Consider the following 24974-nt stretch of genomic DNA (forward strand, 5'->3'; position numbering starts at 1 on the left):
AAAATCCTCTTAGTTGACGTTTGGTCTTGGGAGGAGGGAAAGTTAGAAGGCTTTGGATTTTGGTTAAGGTCAAAGAAGGTGAATTGGGGCAGAGGAACTAATAAAAAATTGATGAGGGGAGCAGATGTGGCTCAAGTGGTTGCGTGCCTGCTTCCCACATGGAAGATCTCAGGTTCAGTCCAGTGCTCTCCTAAAAACAATTTTTTAAAAAAACAAACCAAAAGCAAACAAATGGGAAAACCAACTCAGGGGAGCCAGTGTAGCTCAGTGATAGAGTCCAGCTTCCCACATAAGCAGTCCCAGGTTCAATTCTCAGCCCTGGTACCTAAAAAAAAAATGGATGAATGTCTTGTAGAGACAGAGAAGCTGTCCTCAGTATCTGTTAGAGCTCATATACCCTTGTTCCCAATTATCATATCTTTTTCCCCTAAAGATGTGATGTGGGCAATTGGAAAACCCACTGCCTTTCTTGGGGCAGCCTTAGCAGTCTTTGAAAGGCATCTTGCTTTCTTAGAAGGCAAAGAGCATGGTGTTTGTGCATGTGCACACTGTAATTGGAAACTCATGGTTTGTGCTAATTGTGTTGATGCTGTTTTAGCTTGAGAGGATTTCTTTTTTTTTTTTTTTCCTCCCAGCCTTTTTAAAGGTGTGATCTAAATAGATCTGTAAGATTTACTAAATCATTAAGTTCCATGGTGGCCCATTTTAGTTGTGTACATTTTGAAGCAGTGCTCAGTTCTTCTGAAAAGCCATTAACAGAAGTAGGATTAAATAGGGTAGAGGTTTTGGAGTTATTATTGTCACAACCTGAGAATTGTTTAAAGTTTTTTTGGGGGGCCTGTTATAATATTCATATATGGGCTTACTGATTAGTTTCTGGGTATGTTGTTGGATTTTTCTCCAGTCAGTAATTTGGGGGAATAACTGCAGGGGTGAGTGACCTTAGGAACTTGGGACATTCCTTAGCCAGCTTAAATGCTCCCATTTTGTCAGTAGTTCTTCATTTTGAAAAGTGATTTAAGGAATCTTTCCATACAATAAACTTTCTTCTTAGAGAAGTTTTAGATTACATAAGAGTTACATCAAAAGTATAGGGGATTCCCATATACCCAACCCCCTCTCCCTCCCGCAGTCTTATATTATTTTGGTACATTTGTTACAATTGATGAACAAACATCGAAGCATTGCTACTAACCATGCTCTATAGTTTACATTGTGGCTTACACTTTGCACTGTACAGTGTTATAGGATTTGACAAAATGTATAATGGCCTGTATCCATCATTGCAATGACCATGTAGAACAATTCCAATGCCCTAAAAAACGCCCCATGTTCCACCTATTCTCCGCCCCCCCTCCACTCAGAACCTCTTGTAACCACCATCTTTAGATCAATGTTACAAGTTCTTCTATTACTACAATAATAAGCTATTTTTGGTCCATGATTGCATTTTTCTCTTGTGTTTGTTCATTCCTCTGTCTTAAGGATTTGGGGATGGTGATGCCCACTCTGCTTCAGATCGGGAAGGGTTTAGATTTTAAGGAGCAGATTGAACTTTTTTGCTTGCAGTTGTAGATACTATTTATTTTTTGGGATAGGAGTTGAGTTGCCCATCACCATCATTTTGTTAGTTGTCCTGGACAAGTCCAATGAGCTGGGGAGTAGGTATTGGCCACAACTCTGCTGAGATTCAGGGCTCAACTGACATATGAACAGACTGAAGATTTAAGTCTCTGGAACATAGATTTAATGGGTATAGTGCTAATCATAGGCTCAAATAAAAGAGAAGAATCATGTTTAAAGAAATTATAAATGAGTCTAACTCTGTTACATTGGGGAAATAGGTTATCATATATTCCCAGGTAAGGCCCACTGACAGGGTACTGATTTCATGTGATTGTGTGCCTTGCCTATAGTGTCTGGATGTCTCTAGAGCCCTCAGGAACACCACTATATGATGCTTTGTTCACAGTAGCAGTTAGTGATATCTGTCTGAGATGTGCATAAGTATCACCTTTGAAACACCCTCCTGACTCACATTGAGATCTTTTAGCTGTAAAAACTCTTTTGTATTTAATGTTTCCCCCTTTTGGTTAAGGTCTTTTTCCAAATGTGTTGCTGGTTGGTGCTTGGTATTAATCCCTCAGTGCCAGGGAGGCTCATCCCTGGGAGTCATGTCCCACACCAGGGGGAAGGTAGTGAGTTTATTTGCTGAGTTTGTCCTAGAGAGGCCATGTTTGTAACAAGGAGGTTTTCAGGAGGTAACTCTTAGGCTAAGTTTCAGTTTTATAAGAACAAGGTTTCTAAATACAAGCATTAATATCAAAGGCTTGGCATATTGGTTTGTTTTTCTTTTATTAGGCACTGCCTATGTACTCTAGAGATTCTTGCCACTCTATTTGAGAATGTAGTGGGACTTCCCAGGATGGTAGTTCAATATTTTGTGGGTTATCGTATGGGTGTCCACGGGCTGAGATAACACCCTATGGCAATATAAGCACATTCATATTCCATAGAAGCATGCCCCAGGTGTCCCTTCCCCACACATCCTTCCACCACCAACACCCTGTACCGTTGACCCTCCCCTGCCATAGATTCTGTAGCAGTTTGATATAATTGATGAATTCCAAAAAGAAATATTGGATTATGTTTGTAAACTGATCTTTTCCTCTGGGCATATTAGATTATATCATATTCATAGGTTTACTTGATTAAGTAATTATGTAAACCTCTTGTGCCAGTAGGGCACATACATAAAAGGCATGGCAGAGTACAGAGTTGGGGGTTTTTGATGTTGGGGTTTTGATGTTGGAGTTTGATGCTGAAGCCTTAAGCTGGAAGAGAGGAACCCTAAGCCTGGAAAGAAGCAAGCCCTGGGAAGAGTGGAACCCAGGAAGCCTGAACCTTTGCAGCCGTTGGCAGCCATTTTGCTCCAACACATGAAAATAGACTTTGGTGAGGGAAGTAACTTATGCTTTATGGCCTGGTATCTGTAAGCTCCTACCCCAAATAAATACCCTATATAAAAACCAACCAATTTCTGGCATTTTGCATCAGTACCCCTTTGGCTGAGTAATACAGATCCCCAAAGAACAATCCCACAATTGTATTTTCAACCACATTCCTCATCCTTCCCAAAGTTCACTTGTTCCTTCTCTGGCCCTTCGTGTCAGCTCCATGGATGGCCCAACCCATCCCCCAACCTGCTCACACTCCCACTCCAGTACCGTGGACCCCACTCAGATCGCTGTGCCTGGATCATTCCAGTTAGCTTTGTCTGTCTAAATCTGGGCATGGCTTTCACCAGTAGTCATGTGAATTAACTGGGAAAGGTCCGAGTATCCCGGCTCATAAGTCTGAATGATAGGATGAAACTCTTTGGCAAAGCCTGCTGGGTCTTCAGTAGGCTTTGGGAAATGTTATCTCTATAGAAGGGGGTTTAGACTAACCCAGGACATAGCAGAGAAAGGACGGGTTTAAAGGAGGGTTAGACCCGAGTCAGGAGTTCTGGATACTTTATGTAAGGTAGGTCTTTGTTAATTTAGTGTTTGTTTCCTGAAGAGAAGAAATTTTAGAATTAGTTGAGAATGACTTTATATGCTTCCAAGTTGCTTAGAGCCTCTATTTTCTAGTTAAGCATGCAATTACACAAATTTAGGCATATTAAAAGATCCCCCTTGTGGCCGTTATATTGTCTTATTCTTCGGAAGCCAAAGCTTCTCATCAGAAGGTGGCGGGTGCTCTGATGGCGTGTGAGTGCCCGCCCTGTGCTTGATTGTGCACAGTCAGAAGAGGGGTCAGACTGACTGTTAGGGAGGCATCCCTCAGCTGAAAAGAGCTCAGTACCAAAGTGGGCCTTTGTCAAGTCCCATTCGAGTACTCCCCAGAGGAGGAAAATCTTCTCTGTATACCAAATAGGGCACACACAAAGGGCTGCTGCCACCAGCCCAGACCAGAACCACCAGAGCTCACAATGCCCTTTACCAGGAGACACCCAAAGAAAGGCTAGACGCTCAGCCAGAAAGAGGGCATTTGGGAGCACAGAGGACTAGGAACCCAGGGCTGTCGGGCACATGACAGAGCTCAAAGGGCTCTTGCTAGTACCATACTCTAACCCAGTGGTGGCTCTGGAGTCATGTCAGCGGTTTCTGACATCATGTCATGTCAACTGAGGAATAACAAAGCTGCAGGGTAACAAAGGCGTTTATTTGGGGGCCTTAGAATTGCAATTCAGGAAGCACAGAATCAGGGAGGAACCCAAATTAATTGTGTCCTGTTTTGGCATTTCCAGACAAATTGTTTTTGTTTAATGTTTTGTTTTGTTTTTTAGGAGGTATCAGAGTTTGAACCCGGGACCTGGTTCATGGGAAGCAGGTGCTCAACCATTTGAGCTACATCCACTCCCCAAATTGTTTTTTTTTAAAGATTTATTTATTTCTCCCCACCCCCTCGTCATTTTCACTTGCTGTGTTTGTCTATCTTCCTTCTTTCTTTAGAAGGCACTGGGAGCCAAACCTGGGACCTCCGATGTAGGAGGGAGGCACCAAATTGCTTGAGCCACCTCTACTTCCTGCTTTGTTGGGTCTTTCATTATATTTTTCCTCCCCCTGTCTCTTGTTGCATCATCTTTTTGCATCAGCTTGCTGTGCCTGCCCATTGCAGCAGCTTGCTGCTGCTTTAGGAGGCACTGGGAACCTCTGCTCCCTGCTTTCTTAGGTCTCTCATTATGGTTTTTCTTCTTGTGTCTCTGTTGTGTCATCTCGTTGCATCAGCTTGCCATGCCTGCCTGTCATGCCAGCTCGGTGTCTTCTTTAGGAGGCACCAGAAACTGAACCAGGAACCTCCATGTGGTAGGCAGGAGCTCAGTTGCTTGACCCACATCTGCTTCCCCCCAAGGGTTTTTTTAAAAAAAGATTAGACAAGTTGTTTGTGGTTGGTGGCTATTTGGTAGGTACTGCAGTTATCCTTCAGGTTAGATAGTAAACTGAATCCTTTCTCTTGTGGTTTGTTTTTTTGGTGTCAGGATGACCTTGAAGTTTTGAGGAACACTGTTTGAGGCTTTGCTTATTTTAGCAGTTTGTGATATCTGGCTGCTCTTGGCTTAAGCGTAACCTCCAGAATGACCTCCTGGCTCCATTTTAAGTATCTTAGCCACTGGCACTCTTTTTTTTTTTAAGGAGACACTGGGGATTGAACCTAGGACCTCGTACATGGGAAGCAGGCACTCGACCACGGAGCTATACCCACTCTCCTCTATTTTATTTTATTTCTTTCTACAACTTGGGGGTGGCCCTTATTTCTCAAGTTTTTGGGGGAGAGCTTCCTGGGGGCACCCAAGCTGACAACAGACAGTAGGGTTCCAGTTAGTGTTTGTGAAAGGGGAGATGCTCTGAAGGCGATTTGCTCCTCACTGTTGGAATTGCTTCCCGAGTTAACGTTCTCTCGGCTATTAGCACACTCATCACCTCTCGTGCAGTTGAGAAAAATATTCTTTGCGTCTGCTAATTGAGTTCCTTTTCTCCCCACAGTGGGCTCCGAAAACCAAGGAAGAATTTTACCGAGAGATGTGGAAAAAAAGGACGAGTCCCATCTGGAGCTGCCGGCGCACCGAGGGGAGCCTCTCCCCGGCCCTGCGGAGGACAGGCCTGCGCTGTCTGTGAGACAGCTGGTCCTTCGGCGAGGGCTCCTGCTCCTGGCAGTCAGCTTAGTCTTGCTGGTGGGGATTTTAGTGAGATTATATGTAAAAATTCAGTGATGTAGTGAGAGAGAGAGAGAGAATGGGGCAAAGTTCTTAGAGCTTCCAAACCAGTAATTCATTGGCCCAATAGTGGGCATTCCTTTTCAGTTAACAGGATCCGGCTGTATTCATGGATGTCAAGAACTGGGAAGTCAAAGATACGTTTTCCTCACGAAGGAAACTAATTGACGGTCTGAATTAATGTCGAAAAGATTGCTTTTGGGTAATGATTCATCCACGAGGATTTTAACCAAGGCCCACCATGGCTGGCTGCATTTATCCATAGCTTTGATATATCTCATGTTTACTGTTTTTTGTTTTTACCTTTTTTTTTTAAAAAAAAAAAAAGGAAGTGAAATTCACATTACATAAAAGTAACCATTTTAGTGCTTATGGAGTTTTGTAGACACTGCAAGTAATCTCAGGAACTTCTGCCATGAACTACATCCACCGCAATTCAATTTTCTAACTACCTGGAGTTATGTCAGACTGCACAGGTTAGGGGCACTTCCCCATCCAGGGCAGCCCTCGCTCAGGCCTGAGCTGCAAATTGGGGGGCCCCCAGGGCCACCCTTGCTTCTGAAGAATTGGCTGCAAATTCCAGGTCTCCTGTGTTCCTCGTGGGTTCGATATTTCACTAGAACAAACCATAGAGCGCAGGAAAGTGCTGTACTTCTGATGACTGTTAGATATAGCAAAAAGGGCTATAACTTTTTCTGATTTGTAAATCAGAAGCCAAAAGAAGAGACCCCTCGAGTGAGGTCTGGGAGGGCCTGCATGAAGCTCCCATGTCCTCTTCCCAAGGAGTCAGAACATGGCGCCCTCTAGGCATGTGGCTCCCTATTATCAATTCAGTGCCCAAGATTTTCTTGGGGTTCCATTAGGGAGGCATGGGCAATAGAATCAACTCCTGTGCAGTTGAGCTCAATCTTCAGTATCCCCTTCCCAACCTTCTAATCCATGATGCCTAGCTTGGCCAACCCCCCTTTCCCCCTAAGACTTCCTGAAGAGTGAATAACAAGGACACTTAGGCAAAATTCCAAATATTTAAAGAGTCCACACGCCGCCCCCCCCCCCACTGCCCAGGAGCCAGGACAAATGCCAGACCTCTTTTTGGAGGCCAAATTCATTGCTGCACAGACCCAAACCCATGTACTAAGTGCTTGTGGAGTTTCAAAGCCTGAATTCTTCCTCTATTTCACAGTACGTCTCTTCTTGCACCTTATTGTTCAGTGGGGAAATAGCATTTATCAGGATTCGTTTGGAGGTCAGATCTTGTGTGCTGGAAATGCTTAAGAAACTAAAAGGGGGAAAGATAGATTCTTAGGAATAGTCAGATAGCACTGATGAGCATTGCCTAAGGGCTTGTCCTAAAGTCTGTTTGGACAGCCTTGGATTGGCAGAGGCAAGAAAAAGATGGAGCCACATGCTAAGGGCCTTCATTTTCCTAGGGTGGTGGGCATTCCAGAGAGGGAAAGGGTGTGAAGCACTAACTCAGCCAGCCAGACTGGAGGAATCAGCCAGACCCTTTCTTGTTTGATGGAAGGGTCTAGAAAGTCGGAAGGCAGCTGAAAGGGAGTAGGGGATGCCCGGCAAGGAGAAAAAGAGAGGCTGGCATCCTGTTAATGTTGTTTGGTTTTGCCTTTGTCTTAAAAAAAAAAAGGCCAAGCTTTTGGGGGGTGGACATGACCTATCCAGGAGGCTTCCTGTGGTCCCAGGTATAGAAAGCTGAGGATTTAATGACTGCTCCCTTCTGTTTGCAGAAAGCTCTGGGTTCTGGGCTTCTAGGTGCTTGGCTGTCGCATAAAGGAATTTAAGGACATGCCACAGGGTAGGCAAGGAAATGAAGAGTTTATTAAGGAACAAGATAGTACACAACCCCTGACACGCATACTTGGGCTACAGGGTTTGCTGCATGGAGCCCCAAGTAAACCTTTTTTAAGACCTTTCCTCCTCCCCCTCCCTAATAGGGGGAGGGGCTCCAGCTGTTTGCTGCTCTGATTGGCTGCCTTGTGGCCCCGCCTACTAGCTCTCAGGGGACCAATGGGGGGACCTTTTGTTTCGAGGTCCCCAGGGCCAATGTCGAGGTCTGTGTGGAGTTATTCGGGCTTCCCCTCACCCTCGAGGCCAACGTCTCAGCGGGCTTTCGCTCAGGGGGCTTGCAATGGGGGGTGTCAGGCCATGTTCTCTCCTTGATCCCAGCTGTCGTCCCGCCTTCCTCTAACCTGCCTCACTTCTCAGCCTTAGAGAACCTGCCTGCCTTGGGAGCTGTGAAAATGCTCAGGGCCAGATGGCGGCAGGTGGGGACCGCCTGGGAAGGGAAGGGCCTCAGGGGACGAGAAAGTCTCACGCCTGAGTACCTATTCTGTCCACGGGTCCCGGCGCTGGGTACGGAAATCTAGGCGCGCCTTGGCGGGAGAGCCCACCGCGGATAATACGCAGGTGGGGGCAGGAGGCGCCGGGCCCCGGCCCGAGCCGACCAGCGCCTGGAAAGCACGCGGCTGTGCACGTGGGACTTGGGGCCCCCGCCAGCCCGTGGCTTGTGAGCGTGCCCGCGCCTGAGAAGCAGCTGTGGCTTCCAGAAGAACCTAGGCGGCTGTGAGTTCAGCACTCACACCTGCAACACACCCAGGTGCAGGTTTGGGTCACCTTGAGTGGGCTCCCTCTCAACGCTTCCTTCTTCTGGGTGCTGGGTCCCAGGGGCTCCAAGGGACAGAGGTGAAGGCGTGCTTTGAACGCGGCCCGGAGGCCACAGTTGTGCCCCCTCCCAATTCCTCTCCCCGGCAGACACCCGTTTCCCTCTAGAGGTGCCTCCAACCCCACCCCCCGCCACGTGGGAGCCCCAACTGGTTAGGGCCGAGTGGCCGCTGGCCCGAGGCCCTCCCAGCAGCGGTAGGGGGGGCTGCAAAGGACCCAGGGCAGGAGTCCCCTGTCCCCCCCAGATTCCCAGGCTAGACCATTAGCCCAGGCACAGGAAAGAAACGTCCCAGGTCGTGCTCTCGGGGCGCGGAGGAGGCCATTGCTAACTCCCCCCACCCTCACGCACCCCCCAAGCCAGAGCCCAGCTAGAAACTCCTGAGAAAAACCGTGGTCCCCGGAGAGCCCTGCTCCCCTCCCTTGCCGCCCGCCCCAAGATGTCGCCCCTCCCTGGTCGCCTCCCGGGGCTCCCCCCACCCCGGGGTGCTGCGGAGGGCGACGGTTGGCCGGGGCGCGCACGGGGGCGGGGGTGGCGGCCTTGGGCCCGAGGGCGCCCCCACCGCCGCCGGGGCCGCGCGCGCAGGTGAGGCCGCCCCGCCCCGCCCCGCCCCGCCCCGCCCCGCCCCGCGCGTCCCTCTCCCGGCGCCGGCATGGAGCCCCTGGCCCCGCTCGCCGAGACGCCGGCCGCCGAGGTCCCCGACGCCGAGGTCCCCGCCGGCCGCCCCTCGGCCCTGCCGGCCGCTCCCCGCTGGCGCCGCCACCTGCGGAGGCTGCGGGACGCGCTGCCGCCCGACGTGCGGCGGGAGGTGACCGCGCTGGTGGCGCTCGCGGGGCCCGTGGTGAGTCCGCGCCGTCCCGCAGCCTCCGGGGACTCCCCCTCCCTTCCTGCCCTCGCGGTGGGGGGCGCCGGGCCGGTCCCGGCGCGCGCAGGGGCCAGGGGCTCTTTCCACCCCCGAGGTTACGTCCGCGGTCACCCCCCACGGTGGGAACGCCGGAGGAGCCCGGGCTAGGCAAGGGCACCCCCCGGGGTTGAGGGGTTTTGCAAAAGCCCTTCCCAGTGCGCTCAGGGTTGGCCCCTCGGGGCCCCCGGGGGTTAGTGCAGGCCCTCTGGCCCCTCACGCCCCCCCTGTTTTCCCTCGGCAGTTCCTTGCACAGCTGATGATTTTCCTCATAAGTGTCGTCAGCTCCATCTTCTGCGGACATCTCGGGAAAGTGGAGCTGGATGCTGTGACACTGGCTATATCGGTAGGTACATTTGATTTTATGGGAGAAGTGATGGGTTGATGGAAAGGTCAACCCACCCTATATACCACCATTTATTAACACCTGGCCTTGTTGTGGAACGTTTGTGACGGTGGGTGGAAGCACGTTTTAATCATTGTATTGTTAGTTATGGGCCACGGTTGAACTTAGAGTTCACTGTGTTGTGCAGTTACGTGGATTTTTAAATTTTCACTTATTCCAGCAACATATATATGACCCGAAGCCTCCCCTTTGACCCACATTCAAATATGTGTACATTTTATCTTTTTTATTCAAACTGAGAACGCAGTCAATTCCTGGTAATTGTATTATAGCTCACCACGGCTTACCTTGTAGGGTCTGGGCATAAGCTATGTACGGTTGACTGTTACCTTATCTTTGAAAGACTGTCAGTTTGAGCAGACTTTGTGTCAACTACTTAGGAAAAGTGTTTTTGGTTCTCTGAAACCATGCCTTCTGAGCCTAATTATAACCTCTAATTATAGAGGGGCAGAGTGCTGCAGGGAGTTTTTAGCAGTTAGATCCATTGTGCTGATGAAACTAAGAATCTGCTTTTTTGCTAATTATGAAACTAAATAAAAAGGCTTTCAGGTCACGGAGGTCACCTGCCATTGGTGTGAATTACTTGCTTTTTAAGGTTGTGCAGTTTTACCCTTGTGACAAGTGTCTCCCCTCCTCTGTGGATTGAAATTACATGCCGTTGAAGTCTTCTGGCCCTGGGTTTTTGTTAGCAGCTTTCAACGAAGGTGAAAAACACTTCCACTGGGGGTGGCAGGCATGCATTTTACCAGTCTCAGAAAATGACCCGTCCATGTCCTCTTAGGAGGTGGGTATATACCCTAAGACAATGGCAGCGTCGTAGGTATTTTTTATCTAACTTTATGGCAGAGAAAACCTTGGAATCAGACGTTTTATTTTCAGGCAACATACCGTAAACTGATTCGGGCTTAGGGCTGTTTCTGCTTCATTGAAAGTTTAGCTCCGGCCTCTAGAAAGAGGAGCTTTCTCTGCAGGCTGATACTGTGTCCCCTCCGAGAAAGATGAGCCTGATCCTCCTGTCGCACAGTACAATGCGACCCTGGCCCGGGTACAGCACAACACCGGCCCACATCATACCCTGTGCTGTAATTTTAGAGTGTGGACAGTGAGTAGTTGTCCGTGAAACCTATTGCTCCTTCCACACTACCCCTCAGTGCTCATTTCTTGAGGTCCCTCCAGGTGCACCAACCTGTCCTCTCCCTGTTGCTGTTATCTAGTGGCCCGTAAGCAACCTCATGGCTTCACTGGTGACCTCAGACCTGCTGACATCCTTCAGCAGGTGTGGTGGGTGCATCCACCCTTTCTTCCCCATTGACTTCCAGGACCTCTTGAATCCACTCAGACCCGCCCCCGCCACACCCTGCACATTTTCATCACTCAGCATGGACCCCCAGGAGGAGTTTTATAGCCTTTATGTACCCACTCGCCTCCGCCTCCTAGCTCAGCCCTGTCACAGCTCATGCCATCCTGCTTGCCCTTTGCCCTCCTTGAGTCTTCTGGCACCGTGATCCCTCCACCCTCTCCCAATCTCAGAGCCCCCTAAATCCTGGGTCAAAAAGTCAGCTCCTGGCCTCCTCTCACTGACACCTTCACCTTTGTCATCCCAGACCTTCCATCACACCCCCTCAAGACCTTTACCTGTGCTCAGGAAACTTCTTTCTCCATCAGCCCCTTGACCTGAAAATTCTCTTCTCTATTTCATGCTCCGTTACTGTCTTAGTTTGCGGACTGCTGTGACAAATGCACATTGGGTTGGTTGAAACATCCAGGAATTCATTGGCTCATAATTTCGGAGGCCAAAAGGTTTTTTGCTCCTGGGCTGGTGCATCTGGCCAGCTAGAAATCCTTGGGCTCCTGTCACATGGTGATGGCCTCTCCCTTCTCTTTTGGTTTCCCACTGCTTCCAGCTCTTCCCTGTGACTTTCTCTCTATACAGCCTCCAGGAAGAGGATGTAGACCCGTCCTGATTCAGTTGGGCCACACCTTAACTAAAAATAGTGGCTTCAGAAGATCCTACTTACATTGGGTTCATACCCACAGGAATGGGATTAAGAATAAGAACCTGTTTTTTTTCTGGGGTCCATAACTGAGTCTACTGGAAATACTATGAAAATATTCAAGTTTCTCCTCTTTTATAAAAATGGCTGCATCTTCCTCCACCTACCTCTACTCTCCTGGCCCAGACCCTCTCCCTGGCCTCTTTCCATCTGTGCTCTTTGACAGAACACCCACATTTATGCCTTGATTTCTTTTTCTCCTCCTTGCAGACTGGCTTCTGTTCTCCCCACCACTCCTTTGAACCGGCTTTGATAAAAGTCGTCAGTGAATCCCACCCCCTTTGCCAGAGGACTTGCCCTTACACAGCCTCTTTCATGTTAGATTCTTTTGCCCACAGTGTTTGTGTGTCCATCACTCTTCTTTCTTGGCTCACCCGGTGCCTCTCTGATAGATGGACTTCTCTTTCGTTGTCCCTCCTTCCCTCCCTGCTTTATTTTTAGGATCTCCCCTGTTGGCTGGTGTTTCCCACATCTGTATCTCCATCTTTGACCTTGGCTTCCAACTCATCTGCCTGACTGCTCGCAGGATAGGTCAACTTAAACACACCAGACACTCCTCAAAGGCAGACTGTTTGAAGCCAAAGTAAGGAAGCTTGTGAAGGAAGATTATGGAAAGGTGGAGACATAGTCAAGTTCAAGTAAATGGATAACTTTGCAGCAACAGTTTGGAGCCTGCAGCTAAATGCATGAGGAGTTGGAGGGCGTGAAGATGTAAACCCTCACTCAGAATAGGCCCCTGGAGTTTTCTAACGAGGATGAAATGAAGGAACCAGAACTAAACTTTTGAATTTCCTTCTACCGTTGGAGGAAAACTGAAAATCTCAGTCCTCCCTGATACCCAGTGGAAATTATTGTCTGCTCCCTTAAAAAGGGAGAAACATGGATCTGGAGCATTTCATGCCTGGAAATTCATCTCTCTTCTCTCTCTTCCCGTTTACTTATCACAGCTGTTTCCCCCTCAAGCTTCATTCCCACCTCCCTTGCATTGTCACAGAATAATTTTTGTGTGAGGTTGAATATATGTAATATAAAGTTGGTCATTTCATCCATTTTTAAGTGTACAGCCAGTGGTGGTACTTACGTTCAGTGTTGTACAGCCATCACCACTATTTCCAAAATTTTTCATCACCCCGAACAGAAACTCTGCACCCATTAAGTAATAATTCCCCATTTCCCTCCTCCCCCCACCCAGCCCCTGGTAGCTTCTATTCTGCTTTTCTGTCCCAATGAATTTGCTTCTTCTAGGTATTTCATAGAAGTTAAATTGTACAGTATTTGTCATTGTGTCATGTTAATTTTTGCCCAGCTTTGTTCCTGGTGCAGAGCAGAGCAAACGCAGCTCAGATGTGCTCCTCTTTGTGAGCCAGCTCTCATCTTAGCATCTCCTGAATTTGTCTTTTTCTTCTTTCCATCTCCCTCACTACTTCATCCTTTTCCATTCTGTAATCCAGTGAGGGTTTTAAACATTATGATATGTCTTCCTGTAGAGTCCTATGATTCCTGCCCTTTCATTTATTTTATTAAACCTATTTAAAAATACATTTTGTGGGGAGGGACCTAAATTAAGATTTTAAATGTGGTTTATGCTGATTCCTTTTCCCCTTCCTTTCTGTTCCCCCTGCCCAAATCACCAATGATGGGAAGTAGGGGGGATGTTTCCTACTTTTCCATATAAAAATAATAGGAACAAATAAGGAGCCAAAATTGTATGGAAAGCCTTAGGACAGTATGAGGGAAGGTTTGAGTGTACCAAAGACAGGAATTTTCATAGAAAATGTTTTAAATAAGGTGGTTCTGTGGTTATCCCCCCTTGGCAAATGGGTGAGTGGGGGGATGGTTTTTTTTCTTTCTACATACTGGGGAATGAATCTGGGACCTTGCATGTGAGAAACTCGTTCTCAATCATTGAGCTACATCAGCTTCCCCGAGCTGGTTTTTTTTTTTCCTTGTCCATTTTGCTTGTTTGTTTTTGTTTTTCAGGAGGCACCGGGAACCATACCCGGGGCCTCCCCTGTGGTAGGTGGGCACCCAACTGCTTGAGCTACATTTGCTCCCCATAATTTGTTTTTAATCTGCTGTTAAATTATAACAAATTTCTGGGAAGATAATAGACTCAACTTAAAACATTTTTTTAAAAAAGATTTATTTATTTATTTATTTATTTCTCTCCCCTTCCCCCCACCTCGGTTGTCTGTTCTCTGTGTCTATTTGCTGTGTGTTCTTCTTTGTCCGCTTCTGTTGTTGTCAGCAGCATGGGGATCTGTGTTTCTTTTTGTTGCGTCATCTTGCTGTGTCAGCTCTCCGTGTGTGCGGCACCATTCCTGGGCAGGCTGCACTTTCTTTCGTGCTGGGCAGTTCTCCTTACGGGGCGCACTCCTTACGTGGGGCTCCCCTACACGGGGGACACCCCTGCGTGGCAGGGCACTCCTTGTGTGCATCAGCACTGAGCATGGGCCAGCTCCACACGGGTCAAGGAGGCCCGGGGTTTGAACTGCAGACCTCCTATGCGGTAGACGGACGCCCTAACCACTGGGCCAAGTCTGCCGCTGAGAAAACATTTTTTAACCTTATGAAAAATTCTATATAGTATGAAAGGTTTTACAAAAGTGTTTGTCTTTTAAGTAAAAGAACATTTATTTCTGCTCTATCTCATTCCCCAAAGAGTTTGACCTGGTTTACTAAGATATGTTCAATACAGAAGGATAAATAAAAAGCTTGGTGAATTGGGTCAAAGAAGCAGGGATGGAACAAGACTCAAGCTTGGGTGCAGATTTTACCCTAAGCTCCCTACTTGCATGATTCTTAGCATTTCAGAGATACTAATGGATCATTTATTCTGGGTAAGGACAGCCTTTCTTGATAGACACAGAGAAACGTCTTTTGTAGATTCTCATAAAGCAGCCTCTGTGCGTCCTAGACAACTTGGCTGTAAGAGATAGAGTAATCATTTCATCCAGACCTTTATTGTAGTGTCATCCATTATAAGTGAAAGGTATAAGTAAAGCATATTAGTGCTCTGTTTGGCAAAAGCAGTTAACCTGCTCAACACAAAAGCAGTGGGGTCTTGCCCGCAGCTCCCTGGCGGGCTCAACTCGAGTAAAATTTAGGCTGTAGAGCAACAACCATATCCTAAGTCAACCAAAGTGAGTTGGTTTACCAAAAAACGACTCTCGTGGGTGACTTTAAAAAAAAAATACAGAACGTCTTAGAAATGGATGTGCTTCGCCTTTTTCTTTTCCCAGAAGGCCTCGGTGGTTTTGGAGCTTAGTTCTGCCTTCGCTCTGGGTGGAGTTCAGAGCAGACAGGGTGGTGGCGTGTCCTGGTCCTTACCTGCTCGTAGGCGCCCCTGATTCTCGCTAGGTTGAGCCCCCCGTGGTAACCTCCTGGGTGTGGCCTGGGGGTTGGGGTTTGTGGTCACAGGGCCAGAGCCGTGTTCCTCCTCCCCGGTCTTCCACGGTGTGTTCACACGCAGGCCCACGTGATCCCTAAGACTGAAGGTGAGCAGGTGAGCGGGGAGTGCCCCATCTTGCTTTTTTCCCCGCAGATGAGAAAACTAGAGGTCAGTGGCATGAACTCATCTGGGCTCGACTCAGCCACTGGATGTGAGAACCTAGGGTGAGAACAAGGGTCTTCAGACCCCCAGCCCTGCCTCCTGTCCTCTTCAGCCCTGACCCTTGTCGTGGGGACTGGGTGTTGGCCAAAGGCAGGGTGACACAGACCTCATCTCTTTTCTCCTGAGCGGACGAGACAGAGCCTGGGATCTGGAGCCTTCCCAGCTTCTGAGCCTCCTGAGCCATGCAGATGCCCTGTGGAGCGGGAGTAGCAGTACAGCATCCCGTGCGGAGGGGCTGAGGCAGAACCTGGCACGTAATGAGTGCTCGGTGGAGGCTCCTGTTATCAAGTGCATACCTGCCTGAAAGATGCGGGCCGACACCTTTGATATAAAGTAAAACTTAACTTTGTTTCCAGTTTTGTCGAGATATATTCATACACCATCCAATCTGTCCAAAGTGTTCAATCAGTGGCTCTCAGTATATCACAGAGTTGTGCATAATCAATTTTAGAACATTTTCGTTCCTCCAAAAAGACACAACTTTTTAAAAAAATTATAGTCAATTTTATTGAAATGTATTCATAAACCATACAATTCCATCAAAAATGTATAATCAGTGGCATTTGGTATAATCACAAAGTTGTACATTGATCAATCAATATTAGGGCATTTTCATTGCACCAAATAAAAACAACCCTACCCATCAGTAATCTCCTCTCAAACTATCCTTCCCCTGCTAATCCATTTCCGTTTCTATAATTTATTTGTGTTTACATTTTGTATAGATGGAGTCAAACAATATGTAGTACTTTAGTTTCTATCACTTAGCATACTCTTTTTTTTTTTTACCATTGATGGAAGATTATTAATATATTACTATATACTGCAGCCCATAGTTTGTTTTGGTTGTTTTTTGCCCAGATAACATCTACAACTTGACTTTTAAATGTAGAATAATTGCAATGTGCCATATCATTTAAGAAATGCTGGATTCTAAGCTTCACTGGTTGACAAAGTGCAATTCTCGTTTCATTTTATAATTGGAAAGGAGAAATGTGGACACCCATTTGATCTGAAATTGAGAAAAGTGTGCAATTAGGAATTGCTCTTTCGAGCTAAGCTTGTTGCTGTTCCTTGACTGTTCGATGGTGATACCATCCCTGTGTAGCCCCCGAATGTTTGTTGCACCTCATCAGTGTTTGTTTTTGTTTTTGCAGGTTGTGAATGTTACTGGGATTTCAGTTGGAACTGGTTTAGCCTCGGCTTGTGACACCCTGATGTCTCAGGTCAGTTGCCTCTCCTCTTAGAAACTGCATAGAGGGGCATGTGCTCTGATGCTCTTTGTCAAATAAAATGCTGGTCATGGCTGTAAATGCATATAGAATTAGGGTAGAATTAGGGTAGCTAATCCTTTTCTGTGGCTCTCATCTCCACCTCAGCCCAAGCTAAACGCATCAGTGTTCCCACTCTTAACTGTTTCTCCTCCAGGGTCTCCTCTCTGAGGAATTAACACCACCCTCTACTTAAGCCAGGAACCATCTCCATACATTAGCAGAACTATTAATTACTCTCGTTTTTGACTCCAGAGTATTTCTTGAACTTGTGCATTACTATCCAGCCTTCTTGCCCAAACGCCCTGGGCCAGGACTCCAGCCTTGCCCCCTGGATAGGGAGCTCTAGGTTGGCGTGCCCAGCATCACCAGGGGACGGGCGGGTTCTGGTCCAGGCTGCCAACTCCTGCCTCTGTCTTCCTTCTTTCCTGTCTGCTCTTTAACCATGATGGTTTCCCTTGTAGACTCAGAGCTCCTTAAGAAGAAAACTCTAGAGTCTGTGAGTCTCCAGAGTTTAGCATTGTGCTTGCTATATAGAGGGTACCTCTGAAATTTATTGGAGTGAGAGGGAGGGAGGGAGAGAAGGAGGGAAGGGTGGATGATGATCGATCATGGGTGGATGATGGGTGGAGAGATGGTGGATAACAGATGGCTGGGTGATGGCTGGATGGACTGATGATGGCTGGGCTCTGCCTTGAAACCCACCACCTGGGAGAGTGAGGATGAGCGATGTGCCAGCAGAGGGCAGTGCTGAGCACGCGTGGCGGCTCCTGCGCGTGCACTCCCGCCCCCGCCGTTTGCACACGAGGATGTCCTGAGACAGCTTTTACCGGCTCAGCTGGCCGCGGCTCCGAAAGACTTAATGTAATTGAGGCCAAAGTTAGCCCTGGATTGGCATAGCCTAGGATCTGAATTTTATTTTAAAGGAATCATTTGTCTCATAATGTGTGTTTAAGTTGGGCGCTTTGGGAATGAGAGAAAACTTGCAGGAAAGGCACCTGGAGGAGATGCACAGGGCCAGACGCTGTAGCTGAGGAGCCGAGGGTGGGCAGGGGGCCGCTGGCCCGCACCTCCGCCGCGGCGTCCCCCTTCTCCCGGGGCGCCCGCTCTTGCTCCTCCTCTGCCCCCTCGACTCTGCTCTGCCTGGATGTCTCGGCTTCTGCTCTGTTTGGTTTCCGTCCCCCACAGGACTCAATTGAGTTTAAGTCAGAGGAAGTCACCCCTCTGCCTGGGACACCCCAGAGCCCCATCTCCCTCAGAAGACCAGATCCTGCGGGGGTCCGGTGGAGCCTCCCGTGCTCCGGCCCCCACCTCCCCGGCCCCATCTCCTGCTTCTCCCACTCGGGCTCCAGGCACACGGCCTCCCGCGGGCCTTCCCTGGTGAACGCTCTCCTCCCTGACGCCCCCGGGCTGCTCTTCTCGTCGGGTCCGTGGATGTCGCAGTCGCGCTGCCTCCCCTCCCTCACTCCCTCCACAGCACACGTCCCTCGTCACAGACCGCGGGCCGCAGGCCTGCTGCTTCGACTCGCCCAGCTCCGTCCTGTCGCTCAGGACGCGTGCTCTGGGCACGCAGGCCCTCCCCCCACCTTGTTCACGGCCGGGCCTCCAGGAGGCCTGACGCAGGGCAGGAGCCGGAGCGGCAGCAGCCGAGTGACCTGAAGGCTCTACGGCGGCCCGGCCCCACCCAGGCCTGGGAAGCTCCGGGTGCCGCTGGCTGACGCCCTCCGTGTTGGAGAGTCCCGCAGAGCCCGGGGGTCTGGTTGCCCCAGGACAGCTTGACGGTGCCCCGGGGGCCAGCCCGCTGATGGCCGCCCTCGGACCCTGGCCCCGACAGCTGGGTGGGTGGCGGTGGCGGGGAGCGTGGCCGCCCGCGGCGCGAGCCGGTGGAATGGTTCTGCTCCCGAGGGCCGCGCAGGGGGTGCAGGCGGCCCGGTGTGGGCCCAGCCCCTCCGCGCGGCGTTGTTTTTACAGTTACGTTTGTTTCCTCAAGTCCTTTGGAGCCAAGAACCCAAAAAGAGTGGGGGTCATCCTTCAGAGAGGAGCCCTCATCTTGCTGCTGTGCTGCTTGCCCTGCTGGGCCGTCCTCATCAACACGGAGCGCATCCTCCTGCTCTTGAAGCAGGACCCCGAGGTCTCCAGGTCAGCACGTCCCGAGCCTCAGAACCCTCCCCGGAGGGTAAGAGGCGGCCGCCCGGGCCCCGTGCCTCTGTCCCGCTCCCGGCCAGCGTCCGGGCTCTGAACGCTTTGAACACAGACCACAGAATCCTAAAACTGGCAGGGACCCCCCAGAGCCAGCATGACCAAGTGCCCTCCCCAGGTGAAGGAATATAAATCTCTCGCCCTGTCTGCTTTTCACTTAGTTCCTCCATTTTGGTCTTTGGTCAAAGTATAGGATCTCCCTCTCCACCCCACCCCACCCCACCCCAAAAAATAGAAGAGCAGCATGGCTGCCTTCGCTTTTGTTCTCAGGGTTTGTTTAATCTATAATGCCAGCCTTCTCTCTGGTATTGTCCTTAGGGCACGTGGGACCAAGGAGGTGTTTCTTCTTTCTAGAAGGCTGTTTGTCTATTTGCTTTATTGCAGAGTGCAGCTATGGTCCTGACTCTTTCAAAACCTTTAAATTTTGCCCAAGTTTTATTTCATTTTGCTGTGTTCATCTCACCCTTTGTGCGGAGAATGAGCTGAAAACTGCAAAGCAGCCATTTAGTGTGTCTGATGCAGTGTTGACTTAACTCTCTTCCATTCGAAAACAGTATGTCCAGCAATTGTTTTACTCTTCACTGAAGGCTATTTCTTGTTTCTTTCAGGATAGCCCAAGTTTATGTGATGATTTTTATTCCTGCCCTCCCTGTAAGTTTCAACTCTAGAATGTTCTTCTATTTCATGAGGTAAAGCATCTCGTGAGTGTCATCTGTGTATGCCCCCGCCCTGCCTCCGCTTCCTTGATGGTTTCATCATAGCAGCATGAACACAAGTCCAGCATGGATTTCTTGGACCTGCCATCCTTACCTCAGGGATTGTCAGGACCTGTGCCACTTTGATGTCCAACAGCTTAGGCTAAATATAAACATTTGAGGGGAAGGAATTTCCTTCCTCTTTCCATATTCTGTGGCAACTTTTGATTACAAATAAATTAACTTGTTTCCTTGGGTGAGATGAGCTGCTGTTTTGTGAAGGAATGCCAGCAGGTACTGGGAAGCCAGCAAATTGTCAAGGTAGAGCTGCTGCTTCAGCTAGTTAGAATTTGCCTGGGTCACTTAGTTTTCCAGGGAGTCGATCTTTCATACACACTAGAAAAATGTGTCCTTAGCATATTTTTAGTGTGCGTCTGGTTCTCTGAAAAAACAGAATTGCAGTGCAACTGTTGGAATTTCCCTTTTATAGTAATGAGAGGGGTTTGCTTTCTGTTTATTCCACAGGTGTCATTCCTCTTCCAGCTACAGACAAGATATTTACTAAGTCAGGTATGGAGTCTTCACCTAATTTTACTCCATAAGATGAGAAACATGTAGTCGTTATCTTAGAGCTTTTCCTCTGGGGTGTTTGATTTTGTCCCCTTAGGGGAGGTGCCTGTGCTGAACCATGGGGTGCTGCGGCCCTTGTACCCCATCCTGCCACATCCGGAGGCTGGCTGTGGGCACTGCCTCTGGAGCTTCTGGATCAGCAGGACAGGGCAGGGAGTTGCCAGGCCACATTCTTGGAAGCCTAAGGGGCCCAGGGTGCTCTCAGGGCAGTGAGGGAGAAGGAAACCGAGGAGAAGGCCCAGTGTGAAGGCATGGGCCTCCTCCCTGTTCCGTCTAGATGAGGCACCTTTCCTTCGTTGGGGACAGAAAGGCACGAATGTATTTCACTTTGACAGCAGTCAAATCTGTTTAAATGTAGGGAAGCGGGAGCAGATGTGGCTCAAGCAGTTGAGCACCTGCTTCCCACATGGGAGGTTCTGGGTTTGGTCCCTGGTGCCTCCTAAAAACAAACAAAACAACAACAACAAGCAAACAAATGAGAAAACTAACTCAGGGAAGCCAACGCTGGCTTTTTACATACGAGGTCCTGGGTTCAGTCCCTGACTCCAGTATCTCAAAAAAATGAATGTATGAGTGAATGAATGAATGGAGGAGAGTGTAGAAATCTTACTTAAAATGTTGATCTGAGTACTAGTAGAGAGTAGGCCACATAGGTAAACGAGTAATGGGTCTCCGTAAAATAAAGGGACAGGCTTTCCCCGGGTGCCTGCTGTGAAGCGGGCACTGCCAGGTGTTTGTACAAGATGACCTCATAGAGGCTCACCGCCGCCCACCAGGGAAGCGGCACAGCTTCGCGTTTTGCCGACAGGGAAACCAAAGCTCAGAGGAGTTTAGTAACTTGGCCCCCGTGTCTCCCCAGCTTTTTACTGTACACCCTATCTTAGCGTGCAGGGCTCCTTAACAGATAGCACAGGCCTCTCGGCTTGAACAGCGAGGATTTCCTGTCTAGCCATTCTGGAGGCTGCAAGTCCAGGGTCAAGGTGTCGGCTGGGCTGGGCTTTGTCTGGCGCTGCAGCATCCTCGAGGCAGCCTGCTTGCCCTCGCCTCCGTCCCATGGCCACCTCTGTCCACCTCCTCCTGACTCTACAAGATTCCTCTGCTCCTGGGGACTTTGAGGCATACTGGATTAAGGCCCTCCCTGGTCAGTCTGGCCTCATCTTAACTAGTGACACCTTCAGAGATCCCATTTCCAAATGGTTCACACCCACGGGACTGGAGGCTGGGACTTGGCCATGACTTTGACCACCTTCCAGGACCTGGTTTGCTCTTCATGGGATTGTCACCTCGCTTCTCTCACTCTCTGCTCCTCTCATGGGAGCTATGACCTGCCCAGGTCTTTCAGAAGCCTCTGACAGACCTCCGGCTGGGTTTGGCTGGGAGCCATACCCATCGAGTTTCAACTCCTGGCTGCCACGGCCAGGTGTCACTCTGCCATAACTTAAAACGCTTGCCTATGTAGCTTGCCTATGTATCGACCCCCTTAGCTGGCATTTGAGAATGTTGATGTGCTCCTCTCTTTTTTATTCGAGACGTTGAAGGTTGACAGGACAAGCATGTATCCAGGATTCCCTTGTACCACCCTACTGTTAACCCCTTGCCCTGGCGTGGTAACTTGTACGCACGTTGTTGGAACGGCACTGTTGACTCTAGCCCACGGTTTAACTCAGGGCCCGCTGATTTGTCTGGGGGTTTTTAGGGCATCGTCATGCCTCAGGTGATCACCGGGATTGCAGCGAATGTCCTCAACGTCGGCATGAACGCCCTGTTGCTGCACGCCTTGGACCTCGGGGTGGTGTAAGTAACGGCTTTCATTCCACAAACCCTGAGTGTCTGCGGGGGCCTGGGAAGCAAGCAGAGCGGTGCACGTCCCGCCTTAGGGCTGGCCTGGCAGGGAAAGTGGGCAGGTAGGCAGGCAGCTGCTGTTGGATGCTTTGGGTAGCAGGGTGAGAGCTGGGGGCACACGGGAGGGGCAGGACCAGGGCAGGTCGTGCAAGCACTGATGGGTAAACGGATCTGTGTGTCAGGGTGGGGTTAGTGCAGAGGAAGGAGCCACTCCGCTCTGTGAAGAGGGGAGACAGGAGACCCCAGCAAGGAGCGGGGCAGGCTGAATGCCACGGGGGCTCTTCCCGTGCCTCTGAATGGTAAGACACTGAGCCAGATTTGCCTTTCCTGAGGCATGAGAGGATGTGGGCTCACGCCTAGAGGGCACTGTCAGTCTGGGCCCCCTCGTAGCTCAGTGGACACCTTGCTGTTTTGTCCACCCCTCGCTTGAGGAAGCACCTGGCTCCATGGTCCAGAGCCAGCCCAGCACCAGCAATTTACTACTGTCCAAGGGCAATTTGTTCCTTTCTAACCAAAATCATTTTTTGTGGGCCATGACAGGCACTTTCAGAAAATGAAACAGAATAGAAAAGATCAAAGCGCATCAAGTATGGTGGGAGTGTTTTTCACAGAACTTTTTATTTCAGGTTTGTATGCTATGTACTAGGGTGCTGTACGGTATTCACGTGGCCACTGGATAGCAATGTGAATAAAACATGTCTCACTGTTGATGGCATATATATATGTACATACACACACCATTAATTAAAGGTTAGTGGAGGGCTGGGACACAAGAGCAATCAGTGAAAACCTATTTGTAACAACTTTGTTATGCCAGAAAACTGAAAGCAGCTTTGGGGAATGAGGCATCAAACAGGCAAGTTGAAGGAGCAGAGACAGCGACCCACATAGACACCCAGGTGGACGCCCAGTGCACCCTGAGAGGGGGCTCTTAGGAATTCCTAACAGACAGATGTATGCAGGAACAGTGTGGGGTAGGTGGGCAGAAGCAGAAGAAAATCTGAGAATGGATTAAGTGATGAGCTGTGAGGATTGGCCAGAAGACAAGAAATGAAAAGAAAAAAAAAAGCTGGATTTCTGACTCTGTACCAGAATGGGACATCATTTTTATTTGAGATTATGAAATGTCGCTTGTTTGAGATGCTTTAAGTTATTTTGAAAAAGAGAACACAAATTTATTACAGTCCTGGCAAATGAAACTATTGTGACCCAGACAAATGTGCTGAGCAGGGCAGCTTGTTGGACAGATCCCTTTTAACGAATTATGTTCAAGAATTTATTTGATGGGTTATTTCAGGCTGTTAAGAAACTCAAGGAATAAAGCTAAATCTTTATGCCCTTTTTTCAAAGTATACATTTTTTATTAGAGAAGTTGTAGGTTTACAGAAACATCATGTAGAAAATACAAAGTTCCCATATGTCCCTCTTTTTTGCATTAATGTGGTTCCTTTGTTACAGTTGAACAAATATCATTATAATCGCACGATTAACTATAGTCCGTGGTTTACATTAGAGTTCCCTGTTTCTATTTTATAGTTCTAGGTTGTTTTATTTTTTAATTTGTATTTTCGTAACATACACAACCTAAAATTTCCCCTTTTAACCGCATTCTGATGTACAGTGCAGTGCTTTTCCCAATGTCATGCTCCCATCACCTCCATCCTAGTTTCTCTGTTGATGGATAGTAGCATTTGAGTCTTCCGCAATATTTCATCAGGGTGGAAAGAAAACAGGTCTATAGTAAATGGGCATGGTATTAAAATATTAAGGGAGACAGCACAGCAGTTTCTAAGCTCTCGGTGTGGCTGGGGTTCTTGGGCAGAGCAAGCTTTCCAGGGGATGTCTGTCTGTTTATGTTTAGAGGAACAAACTCACAGGCTCCTTTTTCCCTCTCAGGGGGTCTGCCTGGGCCAACACCATGTCCCAGTTTTTCCTGTGGGCTCTCCTTTTCCTGTTTGTGTGGTGGAAAAAACTCCATGTGGCTACCTGGGGAGGTAAGGAGACACTGATTTGTCATTCAGAAACGTATAATTCTGGTTCCTGGATTTTAACCCTTGGAGGGGATTTTCTGTTGTTTTCATCTTTTGGGAAATTTAAAAGTTAAAGAAAGTGCTTAAGTTACTGAAAATATAAAAATCACAGTGTCAATATGAGTTTTATGTCTACAAAGGCGGCTTCTGTTTATAGAAGACTTGGTGCTACTGAGGTTTTAAGAATTGACATTTAATTAGTTTAAATTGTCAACATAAATTTCTAGCTTTTCCTTGTAAATCATTCTTTTCTTTTAAGGAGAAATTTGATTAATGTCTTATCAAGTCATATGAATGGGTCAAACTCTCTGAAATAATCAGTATCATTTATAAATTAGCTAAATGCCTTTAAAATATTTTAGAGTACACTTAAAAATTTAGTTAAATTGAGTTATTTTATTTCAGCATGCGCTTTGCCTAAACTGACAAAAAAAAGTTCCCAAATTATAACTTAATCTAATAAATAAAACTTATCAAAGTATTGACTCTCAAATTCTAAACATTCTAGTTTATAAGTTCAGTTTTCTTATTCCTTTCAATTTAAAATTGCAAGTCTAAAATTGATTATTCAATTACACATTTTAATCTGGAATCGCATGGCTAACCTGTCATATTCTAATGTGTAAAACTCTGTTAAATGAAATAACTATTTTAAATACAAGACGCGGTTCCCTTACATTTAATGTAAGAATATTCGATATGAAGTAATCTGAATCTAGTATTTAACTTGGTAACCTCCCCAGGATGAAGTGCATTAATTCCTAAGGCAGTGGTTCTCAGCTGAGGGTGAGTTTGCCCCCAGAGGACATCTGGCGTGTTTTTGGTTGTCACAGCTAAGCGGGTGCTGCTGTAGTCCGTGGGTAGAGGCCAGGGACACTACTAATGTCCTACAATGCACAGG

General features: G+C 48.2%; 2 protein-coding genes across 4 annotated transcripts in view; both read left to right on the plus strand.

Moving 5' to 3' along the window:
• The window catches only part of SLC47A1 (solute carrier family 47 member 1), a 52657-nt gene extending 46527 nt beyond the window's left edge, over window positions 1-6130 (plus strand). The window contains exons 17-18 of one of the 2 annotated variants that reach the window (XM_058283379.1): window positions 5529-5716; window positions 5829-6130. In XM_058283379.1, the coding sequence (XP_058139362.1) occupies window positions 5529-5716; window positions 5829-5849 (209 nt within the window). In that variant the 3' untranslated portion in view covers window positions 5850-6130. Of the gene's footprint in view, window positions 1-5528 lie in introns of both variants that reach the window. The other variant, XM_004446495.3, reaches the window with a different exon arrangement.
• A 3453-nt stretch (window positions 6131-9583) lies between these two features.
• LOC101437429 (multidrug and toxin extrusion protein 2-like) overlaps window positions 9584-24974 on the plus strand; it is a 76938-nt gene continuing 61547 nt past the window's right edge. For both annotated transcript variants that reach the window (XM_071210279.1, XM_012524789.3), the window contains exons 1-7: window positions 9584-9679; window positions 16564-16632; window positions 18668-18816; window positions 19485-19527; window positions 20097-20141; window positions 21898-21995; window positions 23940-24037. In XM_071210279.1, coding sequence (XP_071066380.1) covers window positions 9593-9679; window positions 16564-16632; window positions 18668-18816; window positions 19485-19527; window positions 20097-20141; window positions 21898-21995; window positions 23940-24037 — 589 coding nt within the window. In that variant the 5' untranslated portion in view covers window positions 9584-9592. The remainder of the gene's footprint in view (window positions 9680-16563; window positions 16633-18667; window positions 18817-19484; window positions 19528-20096; window positions 20142-21897; window positions 21996-23939; window positions 24038-24974) is intronic.

This window comes from Dasypus novemcinctus, chromosome 21 (genome assembly GCF_030445035.2).
Source record: "Dasypus novemcinctus isolate mDasNov1 chromosome 21, mDasNov1.1.hap2, whole genome shotgun sequence".
Classification (NCBI taxonomy): Eukaryota; Metazoa; Chordata; class Mammalia; order Cingulata; family Dasypodidae; genus Dasypus; species Dasypus novemcinctus.